Below are 12,375 nucleotides of genomic sequence, written 5' to 3' on the forward strand. Positions count from 1 at the left end.
CTGAACCAGACCAAGGTCGGGACATGTGGAGTCTCGCTCTGCTGTTCCTGGACAGCAGATTCAGCTCCATTTTCTTCTTTTGGTGACATCATTTCCTCATGAAGCTACGACGGAGTTTTAGGGCCACGGTGAGGAAAAAAAATTCTGGCCAACGTGGCGAGATTAAAGTCGTCATGTCGACTTTAATCTCGTCATGACGAGAAAAAACTCGACACAAAGTTTCGAGAAAAAACTCGTCTTGTCGAGATAAAAGTCGAAATAAAGTTTCGAGATTAAAGTCGCAAAAAAACTCGTGAATTTACGAGGTTATTGTGGAAGTGAGCATCATGCAGAGCAGCAGGTGAACGCCGTGCAGCAGCAGAGCTGACCACCTAAACTTTAACAGGTGAGCTGAATGTTTATTGATAACGTTCCAAATGTCTGGAGGCTCATTTGATTGATTTACAAGTTATTAAAGTTTTATTTATTGATGGTTGGTTTGCAGGATCTCTGCAGCCCGATGAAGCCATCGGGTGTCCCTGCAGCTGTCCACTTGAATCCTTTCTTCCTCCACCAAAGACCAGATCTCTACGTTTGTGTGATGCTTCCGTCTGAGGAGGAGAAGCACTTTTTGCCTTTTTCAACGTTGTAATGCTAATGTAACAGACTATTTTCATTCATCTTTGTTTTTTAATGATCAAACGGGTCGCTTCATCTGCAGGAGGGGGCGTATGTAACACTGTTTACTTCCGCATTGGTGTTAGGATGACAGGTTCATGACGTAATGTGACAGATGAACTTCAGGTTATGTGAATGAAAAGGAGAATAAAGGCTGCAGCGATCCTCTGCACCCAAACGTGTCTCTGAGCTCCTTATTTTACAGATGAAACTCCGCTTTACACCGAACTCCGGAAAGACTGCTACACGGAAACTAATCTGATTTTGAGTCGCCAAAAGACTCAGAATCTCTTTATTTTAAACCTATAATCCGGAAATAAAGCTTCACAAAAGGCTCCACATCTTTCATCTTCAAGCTAGGCTCCGATAAACGGACAACTTCGGGGTTTTCTCCTTGTTAATCTATGAATTTTTCCCCGTAAATTTACGAGTTTTTATCTCCTAATAAAATTTATTTTTTTTGTGGCCATAAAACTCTGTCGTAAACTCTTAAATACAAAGCCACTAGCTCACTAACATTAGCCATAACACTGAATACTCCTGAAAGACTCAGCTTCACTTCTCTCGCGCAACATTGCGACTTTAATCTCGAAACTTTATTTCGACTTTTATCTCGACAAGACGAGTTTTTTCTCGAAACTTTGTGTCGAGTTTTTTCTCGTCATGACGAGATTAAAGTCGACATGACGACTTTAATCTCGCCACGTTGGCCAGAATTTTTTTTCCTCACCGTGGCCCTAAAACTCCGTCGTATGAAGCAGTTATTTCTTAGAAGCGAGGATTTCTCATCATCTTCTCATGATGAAGAGATCAAACGTAGAACTGACAAAGAGGTGAAGAGAGCAGAGGGAAATGTGGGAAAGCATTTTGAGTAATGAAGACCGTGTGGTTGTGCTGCTCAGCGCCTCATTGCCAGGGCGATCACAGGGGCTGACGATCCTTTTCTGGAAGGACACGTGGCTGCAGATGAGCCTTTTCACTTCTTTACGTTTATCATTTGTACCGAAACACTCATCCACTTCCTTCTCACATCTCCATCAGACTTTAGCTCAGCAGGCATAGGATCTGAAGGCTCATGAACGCAGCAGGTCAGGTTCTTTTTTTCCCCCTGAACATTTTGATATACTACATGTGCTAGAATACATAGGAAGGCACAAATGCTGCAAAATAAAACTAATCTTTATTTCTAATAAAAAATGTTCATGTTTGTTTACCTAAAAACATGTTTAAAGCTCCAGATTGATGAGGTCGCTTCTGAGTCTTTGCCAAGCATCTGTAATTATTTATTGATTTGATGACCCACTTTACTTTAGCAGAATATTAATACCTCTTTCCAGTAATGAAAAGCTCACACCATGCTGTAAGTCCAGATATTGCTTGGAATGGTTTGGTTTTTCTGAGATTTTTCCCGAATACAAGCGGCTGAAATGAGCTTCCTCCGTAGGGTGACTGGGCGCTCCCTTAGAGATGGGGTGAGAAGCTCCATCACCCACGGAGAGCTCAGAGTAGAACCGCTTCTCCTCCACATCCAAAGCCAGCTGAGGTGGCTCTGGTCCTAAGTCTGACTTAATGCGTCCATGCTTTTTTTTTTTTAAAACCAAATGTTTATCAATATTGCAGCCTCTAAACATTTACAAAACGCACAATGGATATGATGACTTTAATCACGTGTTTGGACAAACATAAGAAAAACATTGTTTTGCGTTCATTTTTTTACGTTAAAGACCACTTTTTACATGCACTTGTGGAATTTTACTGATGATGGAGGACATATATAAAGAAAATGAAGCTTAAAATTGCATTTCTTTAGTCATATTGTTGTGAATCAGGAGCAGATAAAAAAAAAGGTGTTTAAAAAAGTTCATATTTGTTATGTAGAAAATACACTGGGTAGGTCACAAGCTCCCTGCTCCACTCCATTCTCATGCATCCACTTGCAGAGAAATAGATCCATGTATGTATTTGTTTTCCTCGTCTGAGCTGACATCTGGCTCAAAACTGGACGGCTGGATAGCTCCAATATTGCTCGCCTTTTTTGTTGAGGGTTAGTAATGGGAAGGGGAAGAGTGTGGGGTTGCTCTGCGGTAACAGTCCCGCCTAAATCTCAGAGGTTAACTTCTGATGATCTATTGCTGCTATGCAGAAAATGTCCTAGAAAACGATTTTTGATTTTGACTAAAAATTGCATTATCATAATTAACAGACCACTGGGAATGATTTTACAATAGATTAAAAGATGATCAGTGTGGGACTTTAAGAAGCAGAAACTCGTTTTGTGCAGTTCTGCTTATTTCTCGTAGAATCTGGCTTAGTTTCTGGTTTTGTAAAACCTAAGATTCTAGCTTGTTTTAAGTGCAGATACTGCTTGGTTTTAGCAGAATGCTGTTCCAGCCTATGCCTTTTCCCCCCCAGTGTTTTACCCAGGTCACCAGCTTACTAGTGGCAGGGAAGCTGTCCGCGGTCGGCTCATATGACTGCCCCAGGCTGTCCATCGATCTTTATCCGGGGTAAACTCGCAGACCAGTGAACGCCGTGCCTCCTTTCACAGATTCTGTCTGTGACCCCTTTCGTAGGATCTTCTGACCCAGTTCTGGTTCCTGACTTGGCAGCTGAGAAGCCCTCACAGCCTGGGGTTGGTTTGTTTGTTTCCACGCAGGCGTGCCTTGTGATTTTAAAAAGTGTGTCAACCTTTAGCTTGCAGAAATGACAGACTTTTCCCCCTTTCAAGTCAAAGCGAGAGCACTGTGCCGGGCTTCGGGTCCTGCTTCACCGGGCATGTGCAGGCGCTCTGCATCCTTTCACATGCAGACGTGTGTTTTGTTGTGGCGTGTTGGGAGTGGCAGGTGTCGTCTGTGCCTGGTTGCAGTAAAGTTTTATGAGCCGCTGTCAGCACAGCGCCGGTGAAGTCAGCCTCTTCGCTGCCTTGTTGTGTAACTGTGTGTGTCGGTAGCTAAGCAGCAGCTGGACAGCAGCCACACAGGGCTGCAGAGGCTCAGACTTTACACCACTACCTGTGTCACTCCAGGGCAATAAAGTGAAGTTGTAAAAAGACTCAGAGATTCCTGTACGATCCCCTCTGAACACTCAAATGTTTGACCTCGAGTATGCTCATTTCCCCAGCTCATATTCAGCTTTTTAGAGTTCTGGCTGGATCTCAAACATGTTTAGATTCTTTTTAAATCAAGGCATTGCTTCTTCCTCTGACTGATGAGATAACTTAAACTTTCTAGACAAAGCTTTCAAACTTCTAGAAGTCTCTGGGTTTAAGACAGATGAACAAATGGTGTTATGCTGTGCTAACAAGCCGTGGCAGGGTTTGATAAAAGACTTTCTAATACATTTAATGCACTTACCTCCGCCCTCTGTGTATAAAGGTAAACCAGCTGCCAGATACTTTCTTTTGAGTGAACGTCAGTGTTGCTCTCACTACGATGGGCAGCGGTTACTGAAAAGCTCCGACCTCGCACTTAACACTTCCTGTGCGATCTGTCTGCTGATAAATAATGGATCAAATGCATCTGTGCAGCTGAAAGACGGACAGCTGCAGGAACGCTCTATACAGTCGAGACAGAGGAAAAGGACTGTTTTTAACTCTGATGGTAAAATCTTAGCTGCAACTTCTTCTAAAAGGTTAAGTCGATTTGACTTAAAATAGCACAAGTAATGTCACTTGCTGGGCAGTGTGATGTGTTTTGGTGCTGATGGAGTCTAAAACGCTTCGGTTTTGGTTGATATAAGTGCATTTTTTCTCAATTTTTTGCTCTGATGTAGGTAAAAATACTATGAAAGGTGAACTGAATCTTGGGCTTAGTGTTCAACAACCCACTTACAGCATGGGGAGGAGTTTCCCTGTACTTTTTGGGGATATGTCCCTGTGTTTGCCACTGCGTTCGTTTGGGAGCCTCGCACCGATTTATAGGTATTTGAAATGTAAACAAGATAATGCAGTTTCCTAGAGTCCTCTGTGATGACTTGAGCGATGAAGAGCTTCCAGCTGTTAACGTAGCTCCTTGCAGAGGAGTGATCATCATCTGTAGACATCAACACATTGTTGTTCTTCTTGGAGCTAATCTGCGCTGAGGAGACTTCGCACTAACTTGAATTTGCTCTTCACTGCTCTTCTGTAGGTTGACTCTATGAGCTGTATAAGAGAACTGGACTGAGTGCCTCCCCCCTTGCATTCCAAACAGGAAGTACCCGCTGGTTCAGAGAAGCTAAAATCCCATAGACTTATAGAGAAATAAACAGCTATTAGACAATCATTTCATTTGTCAGAATACCTGTTCTTGCTCTGATACATTTTTTAACATGTTCTTGCTAATCTTAATTTTTAATATAGTTCAGGTTATTCAAGTTATAAACTGATCAATTAGATGCCTAAATAAAAGGATGTGGTCTCACGGCGAACATTCAAAACATTTGATTGACATGTTTCGCATGCCCCATAGTCAAGTTTTAGGGATATGGCCTTCCTACAAGCTCACTCCTAATTGGTGAGGGTGGTTGCCATAGAAACGATGACTCAGATCGACAATGACTCCAACATGGCAACACCTGTATCACAAAAACATGGTGACTGGAATTTGGTTGGAGCTGGAAGTGAGGCATTTTCTATGGATGACATCACTCACGCACAGTCATGTAGTCAGTGGTTGACTACTAGCTCCTATTCTTCTTCCTGCTTTTTTTGGTCTTGGTTAGAGACAATAGTGCTTTCAAATGATCAGCTGTTCAAACTGCGTGATTATTTTCAAGAAGGGTCGGTCCGCTTTAGTCTCTGGTTCTCTCTTGAGAGTGCCATACGTGAAAGCCAGTCAATAGACTTGCGTTGTGATGGATCTAACAATTTAATTTCTGGAGGAGCAACATGTGAAAACGTACATCTCTACTCGACTATACAACATAAGAGGAGAAGATTTCCTTGTTTCCCTGGGATCAAAAGGAGGTTGTCCTCTGATTTCTGAGGACACTGATGTTTGACCTTCATTCTTTTGTCTTAACAGTTGTCTGGTGTTCGTGCTCAGACAAAATGAAAACTCTCAAACTTTCCCTCAAAGATGCCTTTGTCTGACGTCGTGTGTCTGATAGAGATATACTTGGATGGTTCCTCCGTGAACCTCTCCCACTCAGTCTGGTGGGACTTGAGCAGCCGTCCTGCCCCCACCCTTCCTCGCTCCTCATCAAAAGCTCCATCCTACATTCATGAGTGGTGTTCATGCTCCCAGCAGACAGGCTCTGTGGGACTGCAACAGAGGAGCATTCTGCTTCATGTGCAGCAGATTGCCTGGAACTGAGTGAGGATGTTATTGTTCAGAGAGGACTGCTTTGCCATTCGTATGGTGATCTCTGCTTATTCTTTTTTTGCTTGGTGAGTGGGAGAGAGGAGGAGATGTTCCAGAAAGGTCATTAGCTGAGCACCGGCAGCGTACTGTTACAGGAAGTCCATGCTTTCCCTTTTCTCATGCCCTCTTTCTCACGCGTCTTCTCCTCTTCTGTGACTTCCTGTGCTCAGAGAGTTTAGATGCTGACTTTGTGCGATGACTAAGAAGCGACTGCATCAAGCGCTTTGATCAGCGAGAAGCCTCCCACCACAGACGCTCCTCTGATTTCAGAAGGAAACAGTACATTCAAGGAAAACTTTGATGTCTTGTTTTGAATTGGTCCGAACGGTTGAGTTCAAATAAAAGCTAATCTGTAGAACTTTTACGAAGAGTCTCAGTGACAAAAGAGGTTCTTCAGGCCAGAAGGAAGAAGTCCCATCAAAATAAAACACAACCTTTTTACAGTCTGTCTGAATAAGAACAATTTTAGTCACATGTACTGATCACATCAGCTTCCTTTTTTTTTTTCATTTTTCATGTTGATCTACAATATTGGACTTTTGCTCAAATCTGGGTTGTAAACATTTGTGTTCCTTTGTTTCTGTTGTTTACAAAAAACAGTCTGTCAGTCTGATTCTTTGAACTCTTCAAACGTATTTTAAATACGGACTTCACGGTCGCCATGGTCACACAGTTGAGGCAGAAAGTGCAGCAGAATTCTTTTTATTTTCTGATAATCGATAAATGAACGGTGCTGGGAAACTTCTCCTTCAGTGACACATCTCTCCATTATCAAACTGAAGGGCAGGTGACCGGCTGGCTTTAATAAAGGTCGAGAGCGGAGAAACCTGAAAAACGTTTTGAGACAGATGCATAGCAACTGCAGTAGGCAGCCACTAGAGCGGCGCTGTTATACAACCTGGTTATAGAGCTTAAATACAGAGAGAGCGGCGCTTCTATTTTTCTAGTCTGTGGCGTCATGGAGGATCCAAAATGGCAGCTGAAACAGCTACATTCCCCTAAAAGACTATAGTGCAGGACTATCTATACCCTGGATTTTAATGTAATTTGGACCCCATGCTTATTTCCTTTTTTTATAAACAGGAAATGTGACTTCACAGGCTTTCCAAAGTTAAAACTCAACAAATATGAACATTTTATGAATGCTATTCCTAAATCTACTGTGTTCTTATGACAATTCTTTAAATACATTTATCAAATGAAAAGAGCTCCTGCTCATCACACAACAGAGCTCAAAAAGATCGTTTCAGGAGTTCTTCATGAGGTTTTTTCTCTGCAGGGCAGAAGACGCAACGCTGTGACGGACGAGCACATGACGCTTGAAACGTTGGAGCCGAGGCTCAGCTGACCCTTACCCTTCCGCCTCCTCCTCCCCATCCCACCCCTTCTACTGCATCCTGTCACCTCGTGAGGTCTCACCTGTCGCTCCTCACCTCCTCCTCCTCCAAAACTCAGCCCGCCCTTCCTGATGTACTCCCCAGAGCAGGAAAACATCTCCACCTCCTCCTCCACCAAAGTGCCAGTGAAGTACGGAGAGCTCATCGTGCTGGGGTAAGAAGCACAGAACAATTACTGGGGTAGCTAGTCCTCTGAATTTACATAAAGCTTTTTGTCAAAGTTTTGATGGTTTGCATTTTAACTTGCATCAACTAAAACATTTTATGGATTTATGGAAAACAAATTCAGATCCAAAAAAGCTGATCTGCTGGGTTTTGATCTGTTTGAAATCTCCTGCTTTAAAAACGTAACTTTGGCTTCAGTGTTAAATATTAAACAGTTTTTTTTTTTTTGTTTTGTAAAATATGAGATGAAAACATCAAACCCTGACCAGACAGACCACCAGCTGACATCTCATCCTGACATCAACACGTTGTTGTGCAGCTGTCATTGACCTGGCTGGGCTGAGATCAGCCTTGAGGTCGGGTTAGGGTTTGTGTGTCATCCTGAGCCCGCCCCCCACGTGTCCTGTCAGCGGCTCGGCGCTGACTCACACCTCGCTGTCCTGCTGCGGTTTCTCTCAGGCAGACCGGTGTGGAAAAAGCCTTTACGAGGGAGAACCCCGGCTTTCCACTCGCTCGGCTTTTTCCGCTCCTGGACTTGGATTGGGGGAAGCAGTAAGAGCTCAGCACCTGACCTTTGACCCCCTGAGTTAACACATCTCACTCAAATTGAATATGGAATACTTGCAGTTCAGACATTTCTGCTTTGTTTAAAGTCCCGAAACTGAAGCTTTATCTAAACTAAACATCTGAGACCAGATGTTCCTGTTCCATCTTATCAGAATATTTGTCCGAAGGTCTTGAGGTTAACCTAGATCTTTCACTTTGTTCAGCAGTGTCTTTTCTCCTTCAACTCTTCAATAGATCCAGTTTTTTCCAAAAGATTGTTAAATCATGACCTCTGACCTTACCCTCTGGACTCATTGTGGTCACTCGCTCCCATGAAGGTTCTCCTCTGTTCACAGTTTTCTCCATGTGGATGAGGGATCTCATGTGGTTCATTAGAGACTCCAAGTTTTGGACTCAAACCTCTCAGAGACTTAGATTCTGTCTTTAAACCCAGCAGGAAGTTTCTGGTTTGACACCTGGTTGCTGCTTCACCATCAGCTTCTGTAAAGTGATACATTTAGTGATCAGGTTTAACTAATATTATCAGAAAAGTATTTATCCCTAAGAGATGAAATCCTTGTGCAAATACTGCATTCTGAACCAACAGCAGGGGAATGTGTGTCACACTGCCCACGTGCCATACAGCGCTCGTGCCCCCACACATGCACAGAGGAGCTGCAGTCATGAACGCATCACAGCGGCACCATGAACTGCTCTCAGACTGCAGTGAACTCCAGCAGGCCGACTCCCTCTTTCCTCCCTAGCTTCTTCAGCTCTTCAGGAGCGTTAGCACCTTCATTCAACCGTCTGCTCGTAGACGGCTCCGCCCTCTGTCTGGCTACAGGTTCAGCTTACCGTGGTTTCTCTACCCCGTCACCACGGTTACACACAAACCTTTTAGGCCTGCAGCCCTTCCATCTGTTGACCAGGCCCTCTCCAAACCAGCCAGCTCCCTTTGAACCCGGTTTCACCTTTGATCTGCCAGAGTGTCGCTCTCTTCCGTCAGATTTAGAAGAAATGTGCTTGATCTGAAACAGAAAAGCGCTGCAACATTCAGAACTTTTAAAACCAGATAAAGAAGCAAAATACTTTTCTGTACCCAAACCAGAAACAGGGGTTTCTTAGAATCATCAGGACTTGGAGCTGAGCATAACCTGGATTCATCAGAACACAGAAGCAGCATTTTAGGGCAAACAAACAAAAATCTATGACTGCAGAGCCGGAACCGACTGTTCGCTTTGAAGCAGATTCTTTTGCTGCTGTCTTCATCCGGAAAGCAAACAAAAACATTATTCTTTTTTTTATTTATATTTTTAATTATATCATACAATAGTTCCACAATGAACCTGAAACTGTCCAAAAAAGTCCATTCTGAGTCGTAAATGTTGTCTTTTTTTTAAACGCAAATGCTGACGTCAAACAGTTTTTATGTTTCATGAAAAAAGATCAAACATGTAGAGAAAAAATCCAAATGTTGTTGTTCATCTTTCGGCACATCCTGTCTGATTCGCTGATAAAAATGTATAAATTTAAAAACAAAGTAAAGTCATGGCCAAAGCAATGATTAGTAAACAGACAAAACTCCACTAAACCACACACACTATTACAAGGATTATGTGTCATAACTCTTGTTGTTTGTTTTAAACCAAAAATTCCAAAGCTTTTTGAAACCTTCACGTAAAATTTGGAAGGAAAACTTTAGAAATGGGGAAGCCGTTGTCTTTGCTACGTCATTGTGAACAGCTGATCGGCAAACGCACCGGTGAGTTCAGAGACCACTAAGGGTTAAATCTTACCAACTATTGACCGTCACAAAACTGAAACATTTCCACGTGTTTCTTGGAAATGTTGTTTTCCATCAGCTTTAGGCACTGATGCTTTCAGGGTTTGTGTGTTTATGATGCATTTTAGCACATTTCAGTAAATATTGTTCAAAAACCGTTCATCTGCAGCTATGGTAAATACTTATATAGCGCTTTTCTACCTACAAAGCCCAGGGCGCTTTACAGTCACACACACATTCACACACGCAGGTGCCCGCCTACCACCAGAGGCAAGGTGGGGTTCAGCGTCTTGCCCAAGGATGCATCGACTCATGGGCGTGCATGGCGGGAATCGAACCTGCAATATTACGATCATGGGTCGACCGCCCTACCGCTGCACCACGGCCGCCCCGACTTTATTTTTACAACAAATCAACAACAACCAAAATAAAAAGATTCAGAATCCACCAATAAAAAGAGTTTAGTGTTCAGAATTTCTCAAACCATATTTGGTTTGGTTTTGGATTTTTAGATAGATAAGACTTTATTTATCCCACGATGAGGAAATTCTATTGTCTGCAGCAGCACAGTGGCATTCAGAACAGTGCAACATTATAAAAGAACAGAAGAACATCTGTAACTTACACGACAAAGTGAATTAAAATTAAGATTAAAATACACACAAACAACATCCCTCAGCTGATTTTTTTTTTCTGAGCGTCAACCAGCAGAAACCACAAACCTGCGGGAACCCTGGCTCAGATCAGGACTTTAGGTTTTCGCCTCGTCTGTCCCAAATAACCGGCTCAGGCGTGTGTGAGTCCACTGAGCAGGTGGTGAAAGATTGATGCTACAGCTGTCTGTGAAGCTGCAGGAAGGAGTCCTCACTGCCATGATTTGCTCCTTTAATCAGAGGAGGCGCAGTAAAAAGGCCACACACACACACACACACACACACAAACACACACACTCCTGTCCTTAGCCAGGCTCAGTGATGTCAGCGTGTTTTTCTGCAGCGACGTGCACTCGCGCTCGGAGGACGTTTTCTGGGAACATCAGGAGGGGGCCTGCAGAGTCTAACCCGCCATGTTTTTTACTCCCTGTATTGTATAGGACGGTCCCACTAAAGAGTGTATGTGTTTGTGTGTGTGCAGGTACAATGGCTCTCTGCCCAACGGGGACCGGGGCCGGCGCAAAAGCCGCTTCGCGCTCTACAAGAGACCGAAAGCAAACGGAGTGAAACCGAGTACGGTTCACATCTCCTGCTCCCCGCAAGCAGCCAAGGTAACACGCACTAACACACGAAGAGGCAGAAAGCACCTCACTGCTCCTAAACCTATCGTCTTCATCAGCAGCATTTGACTCCTCCCCCTACCACAAGCACATGGTCCGAGTGTCTCCTCAGTTTTCATGAATTCTGTTTAAAAAAAAGCAAAGTAGTATGAAAAGGTGTAAAAAAATATAATCAAATCAGGCAGAATGGAGGTTTTTCTGTTAATGAAGACATAAAATGAAGGAGCATGTTCCCTCAGCAGACCTGAAGGGCGCGCCCTGCTGGTCGGACACTGTCCCGCCCCACCTTCACTGTAGAGCAGAAAATAATGACTGATTAATCGGCTTCCTGTGTCCTCAGTCAACTTTTTTTTCCTGTTCCATCAGGCCATAAGCAACAAAGACCTGCACAGCATCTCCTACACTCTGTCCCGAGTCCAGACGGTGGTGGTGGAGTACACCCACGAGAGCAATACTGACATGTTCCAGGTGAGACGCACACGCCTGAGAAGTCTGTCGCTGCTGAAAACATTTGAGCCTCAAAACTAAGAGATCATCTTCATCGGCAGAACGTTGGTGTATCGTCAGGTCTTTGATGAAAAACCTGACGATGAATCAGGAAGGAAAACTCAACATATCAAAGTTACATGACCTAAAAAGCATCAGAAAATCACGATATCTCATGTTTTCTATGAAAGATGAACTTAAAACACGAACAGCAAAAGAATTCTGTCCAAGTCAGAAGCATCAGCGGTTATAAGAATTCCCCGAAATGATATGAAAACTTCACACTTTGCCACAGAAAAACGCAGAACTTTGGGCTTTTTTAACCTCATTAAAGTGCACGGTTTCCCTGGCAACCACCAAATTTTAACAGCCTCACTGAGGTCACAAACTTCTGTTTCCCTCTGGTCTCCCACATCGACTCTTAGCTGATCTCACTGCTGATTCCTGCTGAGTCATCTTTCTGTCTCCCGTCAGATCGGCCGATCCACGGAGAGTCCGATCGACTTTGTGGTGACGGACACAGTGGCCGGCAGCCAGAGCAACGCCGACACCCAGTCGGTCCAGAGCACCATCTCCCGCTTCGCCTGCCGCATCCTGTGCCAGCGCACACCGCCTTACACCGCCCGCATCTACGCCGCAGGCTTCGATTCCTCCAAGAACATATTTCTAGGGGTGAGCGGCGCTTCTCCTCCTTGTTGGGGGTTTGACCCCGCCCCTTGGAGAGGC

The 12,375-nt window shown here is 43.9% G+C and overlaps 1 protein-coding gene across 2 annotated transcripts in view; it reads left to right on the forward strand.

The window, feature by feature from the left end:
- The window catches only part of peli1b (pellino E3 ubiquitin protein ligase 1b), a 37,210-nt gene that overhangs the window by 20,320 nt on the left and 4,515 nt on the right, over positions 1-12,375 (forward strand). The window contains exons 2-5 of one of the 2 annotated variants that reach the window (XM_004076996.5): positions 7,279-7,550; positions 11,025-11,154; positions 11,530-11,631; positions 12,124-12,321. In XM_004076996.5, coding sequence (XP_004077044.1) covers positions 7,468-7,550; positions 11,025-11,154; positions 11,530-11,631; positions 12,124-12,321 — 513 coding nt within the window. In that variant the 5' untranslated portion in view covers positions 7,279-7,467. The remainder of the gene's footprint in view (positions 1-7,278; positions 7,551-11,024; positions 11,155-11,529; positions 11,632-12,123; positions 12,322-12,375) is intronic. The other variant, XM_011484182.4, reaches the window with a different exon arrangement.

The sequence above is a fragment of the Oryzias latipes genome, chromosome 15, assembly GCF_053564925.1.
Source record: "Oryzias latipes strain Hd-rR chromosome 15, Olatipes_Hd-rR_3.1".
Classification (NCBI taxonomy): Eukaryota; Metazoa; Chordata; class Actinopteri; order Beloniformes; family Adrianichthyidae; genus Oryzias; species Oryzias latipes.